Raw genomic sequence first — 13,572 nt, forward strand, 5'->3', positions numbered from 1 at the left:
TTCCAAGACATTTTGGATTTGGGCTTACCGTAGCTTAGCCTACTTAAAAATAAATACATCATTTCGCAAAACTTTGTTTCAAAACCCTCTTGGATTAGCTTGCAGCATGCACGTTTTTGTTCAAAATAATTTTATTGGAAAATATTAAATTGTATGTGTGGGCTAGTAACCAGTTACAAAATAAAAGCAATGAACTTCTCAACATCGCCACGTTTCATGTAAGTTGCCTAGCCTAAGTATCATAGGTGACATCACAAGAGACGCAGCTCATTGTTCAGGCCTACAACGATACGACCCGCTCAACGCGTTCTACCAGAAATATTACCAGTAACAATAGTTCTCTTACAACAGCTGAGCCTATAAAGAATACAAATTACAGCTGCTTTTAATCCAGCCATGTAATGAACTAACACTAGCGGCGCTATTAAGCTATACAATAAACAAAACAAGTAAGGGAGTGTTATTTCGTAAAAGCCCAAGATAAACGTATTGCTGAAGATGTCGATAAAAGTAATAAGCATAGTAGGCAAAGTACAGAGAACAAACAAAACAGATATTATCAACAATAACTTGATGTTGTGGTTTAATCCTGGTATCTTGAAGCATCGGCTGCCACTACAGGTTCCGTTTGAGTCCTGTAAGAAAACAAAACAACTTGGTTTTTGCATCACTGCAATAAGTTTGTAAATAGATCGTTTTTATGCCAAACTTGCATTGACACAGTTGTTTTGTTAGGTTGTGATGTATCAAAAAAATGTAGGCCTACTATAGCCTACTTGCAAAGTTCAAAAAATGCTGTACACATCAAAGTGCTATCTATATTATTTGAATGTTTGCTAATATTAAAGATTTAGATTCAAAGAAAAAACATTTGAAACAAAATTCCGTTTTGGTGCAATATTTCTTCGAGTTTTTAGTCGTTTTAAGGTTTTCTTTTTGAAGTAAAAATCTTCTCTTCGAATCGCCATCTTATTCATAAATTTGTAGTACCGGTAGGCCTATAGTTTGGTTGTGAATTTCTATAATTTATACAGTAGTATGTATGATTTTAAAAATAAGTTATACAGTAGGCCTGATTGTAATTTTGTTTCACAAAAAGATTTGCGTCTAAAACCCCGACTATTTTTCTTTGTGAATATGGACTCATATCAGGGACGGAGCTACGAGGGGTTTTTGGGTGGGCAATCGTCCCCCAAAAGTATCTTTCACCTCCCAAAAAAATTTTTTAATGCCGTTGTAATTCATGTTGAATGACGTGTGCCCCCCCTAAGATTTTCTTTGTAGCTTCGTCACTGATTCATACACAATTCAAACAAAAATAATCTATGAAATCACTATCAAGCTTACATTTTCAAAGTTAAGTCCAAGGTCAGCTCTTGCACCCTCGATGCCGTTAACGGAAATGGCGTCATCTAAAGCAGGACCATTTCTTAAAACTTCAGTAGCAACACTGATGTTTGCTTCTGTTCCTGGTGACGTAGTAGAAGTAATATTACACAGGATACTTAGTAATAATAATAATAATGCTATTTATATTAATAATATTATTATTATTATTTAGTAAGTCAAACTTTTGCCGATTTTTAACAAAAGCAGAAACTCAAGGGCATACAGCTGCGTCTTTGGCAGCAGGGCCTCCAAGAGCCCTGCCGGGCCCCGGTGCAGATGTTGCTGCCGGGCCCCCCAGCGCGACATGTCGCATGATATCTCACAAATCACAAGCAAAATTTGCGGTGCGCGTTAATCCACAAGGCCAATGCATAGGCCTACATGGTGTTTCGCACAGTGTTTTTATTTTAAAACCAGACCTGTTTAAAAAATAATACAAAGAATACATTAGGTTAAAGTATAAACACTCCACCATTTCACAAAGAATGCAGTATATATATATTGTACTGGTGTTTATGACTTTAAATTCAGAGATACACACTAGTTATACACAAAGATAAAAGGCTGTGGCTATAGTTACACTATGTAGTGTAAATATAGCCTCAATAGTGTTGCAAGATAAGGAATTCTGCCCAAATTTGAGAAAAAGTTTATAGCTGTTGAAAACAAAAACTTGTACGGTATCATATTTTGGAAATTTTTTTTGTCCCTGGCAAAGATCAAAACCCTAACCTTATTCCTAACTCTAGCCCTTACCTTAACCCTTCCTAACTTTAATCCTAACTCTGGCAACACCTGATTGTAACCATGGCAAAAAGTGGGTAAAAATATCCACTTTGAAGATAAAAATGGCAACACTATCCGGCATAGGTGGCATACATATGTAGCATTGCATATGTGTGCATACAGCTTTACATTAACATACCGTACAATATCATTTCTGACCTTAAAATCAGCAGAGACTAGGAGACCAAACTTGGATGAATGCATTGCTATTGTTCATGACATTAAGAAATATATATATGATATATACCAACTTCATTTCAGGATCAATAGTATGCTTCTTATTTTTACTCCTTTAGTTTTCTTTGCTTGTTTGAGTGAAACTGCATTCAAGCAGGATTGAGGGTCACTTTCTCTTCATTTCTACAGCAAGTGGTCAGTAGAAAACAAAGTTGAATATATTTCTATTTTCAAGTCCTATCAATATAAATGTACCTACATCTATCGCTATACTATGTATCGATACCTTTACAAATACCCTGCATAACTACAGAATGCCTGTGTTGAGTCAATATTGACACTGTTCCTGAAATTCAAGAGTATGATTGGATTGGCCTGGCTGGAGAAGACTGCTAAGAAATACTTAGTGAAAACAAATAAAAAGGAAAACTTAAGATATATAAAAAAATATTTGTTTATATATTATACTAAGCATATTTTTGAAAATCAACACCTTTCTGCAGCGCTGGAAAAAGTAAGCTACATTGCAATTATTAGGACACTTCTGATTCTGTCTAGAGTTAAAAAAACTGTACTTCAACAGAAGTAAAGATCTATGATTTTTTACTCAAAAAATTACACTTTCACTAATCTTTTAACTTTTTTTCGATTTTTGTTAGACTGCTATAACATTTGGCCCTGCTACAAGGACAAAATTATTTTCCAGCACTGCCTCCACGAAACTTGCTTGCATTCCAATATAGCAAAATCATTCAAGTCCTAAAAACTCAAAAATACTGTACTGTCTCAGGCTATATTAGAGAAGTTCCATGATTTCAGTATATATAATTAGTATCCAAAAAACACACTTGAGCATTTTTGTACTGAAAAAGTGACAGTTAAAGACTTCTTGCTAAGCAATTCTAACAATATTTCAATACCGGTATTTTTTGCTATTTTCTGAACTCTTAAAATATCACACTAAACAAGATTATCTACAACTAAAATTGTACCAGTTCAACATGATTACACATAACTGTCACTGCTTGCTTGTGTCATAAATTGACAAGATGTTGGAAAAATGCATGGAATACTTTCTGTGTAAATGTGTAATGACTGTAACCTAACCTGATCAATCAATTGCTTATTAAAACATACCATACACACCCAAATATTCACATTAAAACAGCACTGAACTTAAAACACTAACACTGAAATTAAAACATTGAAATAAACTGAAATATTCACTCACACTGCAATATGTGTTTTCTGGAGTTTTTTAAAAAAGAATGCCCATGATGGGCCCAATCGAAATACGAAACTAACATAAAAAATAATATTTCATGCAAAATCGACCTTGGCACGCAAATTTAAACATTTTTTCAGGCCCCCCTGAAAGTAAAAAATTGAAAATTCTGTAGTCATAAAAAGAGCATACCCATGAGGGGGTCCAATCAAAATACGAAACTAATATAATACGAAGTAAAAAACAACATTTTATGCAAAATCGACCTGAGCACGCAAATTTAAACATTTTCTCGGGCCCCTTGAACTCAACAAATTGAAAATTCTGTAGTTTTGAAAAAGGGCATACCCATGAGGGGGCCCAATCGAAATATGAAACTACCGTTAATATAAAAAACAATATTTTATGCAGAATCGACCTGAGCATGCAAATTTAAACATTTTATCGGGCCCTTTGAACTTAAAAAATTGAAAATTCTGTAGTTTTGTAAAAGGGCATACCCATGAGGGGGGCCCAATTGAAATATGAAACTACCGTTAATATAAAAAACAACATTTTATGGAAAATCGACCTGAGCACGCAAATTTAAACCTTTTGTCGGGCCTTTTCAACTAAAAAATTTGAAAATTCTGTAGTCTTGAAAAAGGGCATACCCATGAGGGGGGCCCAATTGAAATATGAAACTACCGTTAATTAATATAAAAAACAATATTTTATGCAAAATCGACCTGAGCACGTAAATTTAAACATTTTGTCGGGCCCCTTGAACTCAAAAAATTGAAAATTCTGTAGGCTATTATAGTTTTAAAAAAGGGCATACCCATGAGGGGGTCCAATCGACATACGGAACTAATATAAAAAACAACATTTTATACAAATTCGTTGAAATCAACTTTAACGCGTGAATTTAGACATTTTGTTGGGCCCCCTTCAACTCACCGGGCCCCGGTGCAATGCACCGGTTGTCCCCCCTCTTGTGGGCCCTGTTTGGCAGTATGTACACTTGATGACCTGTCTGAAGGTGAACACAAAAATTGGCAGTCTTGCCTTCCCGCCTATTTAATCTAAAATCTTTAAGTATCTCCATAGTTTGAATACGCCAACAAAGAAAGGGGTTTAAGTAGGTCATTTAAAATTTAAGAACAATTTTGCACAAACCGGCTAGAACCAGTTAAATCCTGCCACTCACCTTGCTCTGAAAGATTGCCGCTTGACACAGTGGAAAGATGTCCTTGTCTATTGGAGCGTACAATGCGCAGATACTTCCTAACAGTGCTGGTGATCATAGCTGCCATAACCATGGTTTGGATCAGCCAGATAATGGCCGCGAGAAGCATGAACGACTTGGTTTGGGGATGCATGATTCTGGAGCATATGTGATTCTCGTCTAACAATATGCAAAGCAGAGAAATATTATTCTATTTTGAACCAATTTTTTTAGCCTTGTTTGTCAAATTTTGTCTTTATTTTAGCTTACTTTTTATTAAACCGAATTTTTTCTCAATGCATTGAAAGTTAATAAAATGTCTGTAAAACTAAGAAGCTTTAAAAAACTCATTTTTACTTACATTTTTGTTTTCTAAAACTACAAAATGCTGTAGCCCAGGGGGGGGGGGCGATCGTCCCCTAAAACACATTGTCAAAATCGCCCCCCTCTCCAAGACTAATTGCTGAATCCAGCCCTATGTAAGCCTATAGGCTACTACAGTGTAACCTATATATAGAATACTCTGGAATAATTACATTAACAAAACGAAAAGATAACAAACTATTGCAACTTGAGTTGAGGTATTCAATTTTTTAAACCTACCAGCATGACATAGCAGTATGTCTGAGTAAAACGTTGGTGTGCACTCACAATATCGCACACAGCTCCACCCAGCGGCTGATGCGATGCAAAGAGAAATGGGCACAAGCCAAATGATGATTATTATGCTCCACATTTTAATGCGCTTTTGAGATTTCGATATTTCTTTCACTTTCTAGTAAAAACAAAAATCAGTTTATCGAACAGATTACAGAATATATTGAAAACATCACATCTGTTTGTGGTTGATAGTAGCCTACCCATGAACATGGTTGTGCAAAATAGCAGGAGGGCAATTTCTCCTATCATAAAAGCGTGAAAATAAATAAGAAAAAATTACAACTAGGATATAGACAAAAAATCTATAAAAAAAGAGATACAATTTTATAGCAAAGATAACTAAATAAAAAGATAAAAAATTGCTTCAATTAGAAATCGCAAGTTGAACAAAATATGTAGCTATAGACCTACAATAGGCTACGCTTTGGCATTTACGCGAGACCATCATCCTCGAAGACAAGGCATAGCCATCATAGCTATCATTATTATACACTCATATTGATGTGTTGATATCGTGTTGTATTGTGACAAAACTAAAAAAAAAACTTTTAAATTTGGTGTTTTTACTGTACAACTGCATCATGTTGGTTTGGGCAATCACAAAATATCTTGGATCTTAGTATCCTCATCTTTTTGTAAAACTTTCCAAACCAACATGATGAAGTTGCTACAAAATTAATCCTAGACAACCACTTTGTCTGGTCCAGATATGGTAAAGATCTGATCAGATTTGTACCCGATCAGGTAAATATCCGGACCAGATGAAGTATTGTCTGGAATAAAATCGTTATTTTCGTTCCTTTAAACAACTCCATTGTGCTTATTTAGAGAGTCACAATATGTAAAACCTACGTAAATTTGTTAAAATTGTTCATACAACTTCTCAAAACCACCTGATGTGGTAGCCCATTTTATTGAACACAGGAAAGGTCTTGTTTGTTTTAAGATTTTTTATAATTATGTTTTAAGCACTGCATAAAAGATTGATTTGAAATTGAACATGAGTGCAAATTTTTGCTTCGCCTACGGAGATGTTTATTCCCGTACGACTGTGGCTATGAGTACAAAAAACCAGTAAAAGACAAAGTCAGATACAAATATCTGATTGATTTTTAAAACGTTTTTCTCGGACTCGACATTTTTCCCCCTTTCTCTATCTTTTTCTTATTACCTTAAGCATTCAACTATGGCTGCTTATTTTGCCAATTTAAAAGTGCCAGATGCCTGTAGTTACAAAATAAAGACTAGCTAGCGTATTTTGGTCAAACATCTTCAGCATAACATGAGACTAACGTGTGTCGGGACCTATTGTACGACAACATTAGCTGCAGCAAAATGTAGGCTACTAAAAATAAATTCGTATTCAACTACACATATACACAAACACAGGCCAAACTTAGAACAACCAAGAAACCTAAATTGATACAGAAAGTCCCTAACTCAAGTTGAAACGTTAATATCCGCTGAAACGGAACAATGCTGCTAAGTCTTTCTCACAAGTATCATTCTTCAAAGGAGTAATGATATTGGTGAGAAGTCTTCCACAACTAAGTGGCTATAGAAAGGAGCGTCAACTACAAATAACAAACTCACGCTAAACGTCCACTTGACCCCACGTTAGAACTGGGGCATGCTAAACGAATTTCACATGCACGCAAAAACAAAATAAACGCCAACGCGATTGCAGTTTTTCACTGCATAAAAAGGCGACTTTTCCGCTTCAGCACTGATGAGCACTTTGCAGACATCAGTAAAAAGTAATCTTAGCAATAGCTTCGTTTATACTTTTGGTAGGCTTCGGTTCGATTCCACATTTAGTCATATCAAAAACTTTATTCATGACATTGTTTGCGCTATTCCTTGCATCAATCAATGTGAATGTCTTATGTCAGGGGTCACCAACTGGCGGCCCGCCACGCTGTATCGCTGCGGCCCGCGGAAGGTATCCGCATACAAGTATAACCAAAAATACTTTCTTGAGGAGTTAAAGAGCATGAAGGCAAAAAATACTTTTCGGGAAGCATATTTTCGCTTTGCATACCGTACGATTCCACCGACCGACCAATCGGATTGTTGTTCTAGGTGGGGGTGGATTAAAGTTATTCCAATGCGATGTCCAGCCACACTGTCCCAGTGGTTGATTAAAACGTCTGTTTTCGAATTTCGAAATTGTCTGTGAGCATAAGGTTGCTTATTTTAAGTTTGTAAATGTCACGTAAACCCTAGTGTGCGTTTCATGTTTATTGTGTTTCACGAGCAGTGTTCCCTTTATGCAAGTTTGTAGGCAAAATAGGTCGGTGTGCCAACTAAATTTATAATAAATTGGCAAAATATTATATATACATTAAAAGACTTTTTCTGGTTGTATTATGAAGACATTTAGCTTAGTACTGCAAAATGTTGTTAATCATCAATTCTTATCATGCTGATAAGCACCGCAAGTGAAAGTTGTCCAGTAATCAAAGAAAGACGGTTTTATAGACTCTCACAAAAATGATGAAAAACCAACTCATTGCTTTTTTAGAGGGAAGACTGTTCATGAATTACGATAGAAACGTTTTTTCAGTGATTTCCACAAGCGTTTGTTTCATGGTGCTTGGTTTCTTTTTCTCTGTTATTGGAGCCTATTTTTCGCTGATATGTTTGCAGGTCACTATTGTTGCCTGTATTGCGATGTGCCAAACATTTCCTTGTTTACTGTAGCTGTTAATTACAACTTGCAAGATATCTTTGTGAAGCGAAATAACAACACCATACTCTTGCTTGGCGATGAATATTCTGATGAAACCGCTCGCCTCGCTACAAGTGCGCAAAACAAATGGCCTCATTTATTAGGCATTGTTAAAGAAGTCAAAAGTGCTGTTAAAGGAGCTTGGCGTGGCAGTAGCGTTGTTCGACTAATTTTGTTGCTGCGGTATTCTAAGATAAATATTAACAACATGTAACGCTGGATACTGGGTACGACATGCGTTCTTTTCTAGCATATGAATCAACCTACCTAAAATTTTATTAGTGCGGCCCGCCACAGCTCTCCTTAGTACCAAAGTGGCCCGCGTGCAAAAAATGTTGGTGACCCCTGTCTTATGTGGTCAAGTCGTAAATACAATAGAGAATTGAAAAATATAGTTAAAAAAATCTTCAGCTGGTTGATAGCGTCATTAAGCGAATCAACATATCTGAGCAGCCAATAGTACAACAGTAAGAAGTTAGATCAATAAAATTTTGGCCACTCGTCTGGCCTTGTCAGTATCGCACCACTAATTCTGCTTTAGAGGTCCCTAATACTTCTAATCAATGTAGTTATTCATTTTTCTCAAGGCCGTTGAGACGATAATTTGGACCCGGTACTAATGAGATCTTCGGTGCCCAAAAATAAGACACTTCTGAAAAAATGGACTATATACAAGGAATATGTGGTGGCTTCTTCAAGTTTCTGGGCTCTTTGATAAGGTGTGGGTCCCTAAAATCATCTCGGGCCCGGGTCCAAAAGTATCCCCTGGACCCCCCTGTCAACGCTATTGATTATATTCACTACCAGTAAGAGTTAGTTTGGTGAGCCTGAGAGACCACTTCCACTTGTCATTAGATGTTGAAATGATGTAAAAACGGCGGTTGTTGTTGGTTGAATAAAGCCAGTCAGCCGCTCAAAGCGGTGAATGCTGTATAGAAACTGGCAAGATAATCGACAAATCTTAACTATTGAATGTATTTCAAGTCTCACATAATGAGCTGTCCTTGCAACGAAGTAAGAGCTTTCCCGAATTCCATAAATAAGCGCCGAAATGCTCCCACCCATGGCAATGAAAAGACTGACGATCATTCCTGTTCGAAAAGCCCACCAGCCTAGCCATTGTTTACCGTATGATCTGTTAAAACAAGAACCAATTAAAATCGTCCCCTGCGTGGTTCACCACACAAAAGAAAATTGTTTCAAAAGGAAACAAAACTTTATTCTGTTTACAACAAAATAAATTTATTTTAAGCACTCCCAATGACCCGTTAGCTATCATGTCGAAGATCGATTGGGCATTGGGTTTGACTCCATACCTCTTGTCCGGTTAGTATGGGAACACTATCTCATATACCCACACGAGTTTGCAAGCAACAAAACAGATTTGTCTTAGAAAATTTAGTAGCTGTAAGTGGTGCAAAGAAGATAAAATCTCTGAAGCTTCACAACAAACTACCATGGTTTTGAAATGTGGTTTCTAAAATAGAGTATCAGTGTTGATTTAATTTACAGCATAATATGTTGAAGCATTCACATAATTATGTTTAGGTTTTTATGCACAAAGCAAGTGCAGTGCAAGAAATGCCAATATATGTTACGATGCATGAAATAAAAATAGGGAAAATTACAAAAATATTGATCATCAAAAAAACCCACCTGCCAATAATAAAAAAAGCATAATTTTTTATGTTTTTAAAACCAGCCCGAAGCAAACTCAGTAACATCTAAAATTACATTTATAGTATTTGCTTAGAAACTGTAGTTAAAATTCAAAACGAAAATGGTTTCATTTTAAAAGCATTGTCAACAATCGCAAAGCTGTTACTCGTAACTCATCATCTAAAGTACACCACAGAGTAAATCGATACGTGAACACTGAGCCTGTTGAAATAGCTAGAATCAATAACTGCAGATTTTTGAAACACATCTGCTACAATTCGACTGCAACGTGAAACAAAATTTTTTATTGATAACATTTTATCAAATGACAATAAATTTTGTGTTCGCTTTGTCAATCTTGTCAAGAAGCTTATGCTTAATCACGGCCTACTAAAACACGGCCAAATATGTTGCTATTTGGGAAAATTTCTAAGAGTCTGAATTGTTACAATCATAGCCATGATAAACCTGTTATTTTTCCACTTACAGAAGTATGTAAACAAGCAACATTTGCATGTAGACATATTTTTGGCTTGTTTTACCAGAGATTAGATATGTATGTTAAGCACAATTTATGCAATAATAATGTAAAATATGTAAGACTTTGCAACTGCATCCTGGAGGTAGTCTCATCATACAGTCGTTAGGTTTTTTTGTAAAGCAGGATGTTTCACCAATAGCCATATTTTACTTGCAAAACTAAACTTGGAGAAAAACAACTGAATTAAAATTTAAATTGACACATCAAATGAAGAGCTTACAACATTGAATCCACAAAAAATCCTTGATATTTTAAATGGAACATGCAATTGCACCAAACGATATTACCTCCAGGGTACAGTTGAAAAGTTTTACATATTACATTCTTATTGTGTAAACTGTGCTCAATGTACATACCTAATCTCCGGTTAAACAAGCCAAACATATGTCTAGGTGCAAATGTTACTTATTTTACTTACTTCTGATAATGGCAAGATGACAGGTTTATCATAGCTATGATTGTAACAATTCAGACTCTTAGAAATTTCCTCAAATAGCAACATATTGGGCCGTGTTCTAGTAAGTCGTGGCTTAATCAACTCGACTTTCAAAACATGCAAAATTTCATTGATAAGTTTTAATCAATATCGTAAAACAATGTGATTGTTTATCTTTTGTCGCTCTATAACGCATGAAGCTATATACCGCCAGCAATTTTTACCATTTGTGTCATATTTATTTATTTACGATGTAAAAACACTGCTACACCAACCTATTAGTAATACTTTATGCAAGCAACAACATAATCGGTGTGTTTTTTAAAGTATATGGCATGATCCGACCTGGAATCGAACCTACTACCACCAGCTTCAGAGACGAGGGAACCAGCCAACCACGCTGTCATTGAACTGATATTAATTGATTTAAAATAATTTCCAAAGTTTTAAACATTACGATAAGCTTTACAATGCTTGTTGCTGCGTGGATGTATCAATAATGAAATATTGATAGAGCGACTAGAACGACGAGAACGACTAGAACGACCCAGAACCACTTATGCCCACTTTTGCATTTAATTTAGATAATAACTATGAGATGTACTAAAAGTTTTCTCTGCATGAATGCTTTACAACAAATATATATCTAAAAGCAATGAAAGTGATTGACGAGACCTCTTGTTATGTTCTCCTGGAAGGCAATTAACTGTCAGGCTACCGAAATTGCTGAGATTACAGGTTGCCGAAAAGGCATTGATCCGTTATGTTATTTTTTGTCTTGTCTAGTGCTTTTCTTTGACCATGAAAATTTACATGAAATGTATAGATATGCAAGAAACGTGTTAACTAGCTCTTCAAAAAGAGCCATATGCTCTCCATTAGACTCGAACCGACGCCTTTCCAAGCGTCATACACGTGCTGTCACCGATAAGTCACGCAGCCGATGATCCTCATAAAAATAGAAGTCTCCCAGCCAAACTACAGCGCATTGACGTTACGCACCGACGGATACGTAACAACGTTACGTGACAACGTGACTAAAAATTACCTGAAGGGCTCTGGTGAATTCCAATTTCTTTCAAATGCTAGAGAGAGATTCAGCAGCTCGTAAAGAGAGAACAACCCAAACATTACATTTGCCATTGACGTATTGATGACGTAAGCATAGACGAAATTGTGACGCAACTTTTGTCTGCTGTCTATGACAGCCACTATGACGATTACGTTGATGGCAATCTAAAACAAAACAACAGCATTGTTACATCATTGATGCATATAAACACGAATGCAAACAGACCAGACCAAGCAATCTTGTATAATTATACAACTTTGATACTGAAGAAAAACAACGAAAATTATTTGCGTGGAATGAAAGTGAACTTCTCTAGGGAAATCATTTAAGCTGTGCTCGTTGCTTAGCGCGGTACTTTCCTTTATCGCAATATTTACGTTATATCACGTTGTGCAATAATCGAAGAACACAATTGTATTCGTAGGAAAATAATTTACGGAATGTTTTGAAATGAACTTTTACTTTGGAATTCGGTTCATTCATTGGTCAGTTAGTTACATTGCAATTCATATCTGGCGTCAAGCTGCAAGTGATTTACTTAGTTTTCTATTCCAATTTTGAACGAAGCTAGCTGTGTTTCCAACACAAGAAACTTAAAGTAAATAAAAACAGTCATCATGATAAAAAACAGTGATTCTATTTGAATGATAATACTGAGGAAACCGCGTTTGCGGCGGAAAAAACTTTATAAATAAACTTTGTTAGTAACCAAACCTAAACGTTTTTGTTCACTGATCTCGTTCATTTGGTTTTGTAACAGATGACCTGAATCTGATGATGATAAATGATGATGTCATTCAATACGTATTACAATACATACAATACGTGGATCCTGATAAAGTTTATGATCTGCGATTCTCCTAACATTGAGAAGCCAGAACTGAGGTTTGGAGACATCTGAATTACTTCATTTGCAAAAAAAATTGGTTTGAATTTGATATAAAATATTTACAATTTTATTGCAACAGTACAATTTGAAAAAAAAATCTTCCGCTAACCTAAATGAAAGTGTCATGAAGATTATAGTTTGACGAAATATATCAATATGAGCATATTTTTGCTTGTCTAAGTATAAAAACAACTTAAATAAATAAAACTATGCAACTTTTTACTTGGAAGACCGGCACTGGAGCAAAATACAAAGGAGTGTGGGATAAGTCGGGATTGCAACGAGCAGACAAATTTGGCGCACTTGTGCTAAGATTAGAGTCGTTCATCCTACCAAAGCTTACAAGCAATCTGAAAACGTTGCAATAAAATTTGTTACCACAAGTATTTACAATTAAGTATACAAGCCCTAGCAACGCAACCCAATTTAACATAGTATTTACAATTATTTTTTACAGTTACAGAAAAAAAAACTATGTTAAAACAAATTATATATAACAAACGTTTTCGACATCACACAGTGTCCTCTTCAGAAATAACAATAAACTGAACTGGTCTTTTCATGATACAAAAGCTACCACAGACAATTAAGCTCTTTCTTTTCACGCCTCTGGATCGAGTTGCAGCATATCTAATCAACAAAGCCCGCCCATGCTTGGAAAAATGACCCGACCCTTGCTAAAATTAGAAAGCTTAAATAATTGATGTATATCAACTTCAACATTTGTTCTTTGGCCATGCCAATCTTAGCTTTGCTTACTTACCCAATTTTACCAGTCAGTTGATTTTGAAACAAAATCA

The 13,572-nt window shown here is 35.6% G+C and overlaps 1 protein-coding gene across 1 annotated transcript; it reads right to left on the reverse strand.

Annotated features, from left to right (window-relative positions):
- Nucleotides 1–57: 57 nt before the first annotated feature.
- LOC145783545 (uncharacterized) lies at nt 58–13,115 on the reverse strand. Its single transcript, XM_082595445.1, has 7 exons — nt 12,996–13,115; nt 11,860–12,047; nt 9,166–9,310; nt 5,388–5,559; nt 4,767–4,964; nt 1,348–1,469; nt 58–635 (listed from the first exon to the last, which is right to left on the reverse strand). The coding sequence occupies exons 1-7, from the start codon at nt 13,098–13,100 to the stop codon at nt 300–302; spliced, it is 1,266 nt and encodes a 421-aa protein (XP_082451571.1). The 5' UTR covers nt 13,101–13,115; the 3' UTR covers nt 58–299.
- Nucleotides 13,116–13,572: the final 457 nt, after the last annotated feature.

This window comes from Aplidium turbinatum, chromosome 14, assembly GCF_918807975.1.
Source record: "Aplidium turbinatum chromosome 14, kaAplTurb1.1, whole genome shotgun sequence".
NCBI lineage: Eukaryota > Metazoa > Chordata > Ascidiacea > Aplousobranchia > Polyclinidae > Aplidium > Aplidium turbinatum.

What these genes read in the sequence shown, in the direction of transcription:
- LOC145783545 (XM_082595445.1), bottom strand. Translation starts at nt 13,100, where the DNA reads ATGAACGACTCTAATCTTAGCACAAGTGCGCCAAATTTGTCTGCTCGT. An exon ending in CTCCAGTGCCGGTCTTCCAA is followed by an intron (nt 12,048 to 12,995) that starts GTAAAAAGTTGC and finishes GTTTTGTTTTAG; the next exon opens with ATTGCCATCAACGTAATCGT. An exon ending in CATACTGCTATGTCATGCTG is followed by an intron (nt 4,965 to 5,387) that starts GTAGGTTTAAAA and finishes GCATATTGTTAG; the next exon opens with ACGAGAATCACATATGCTCC.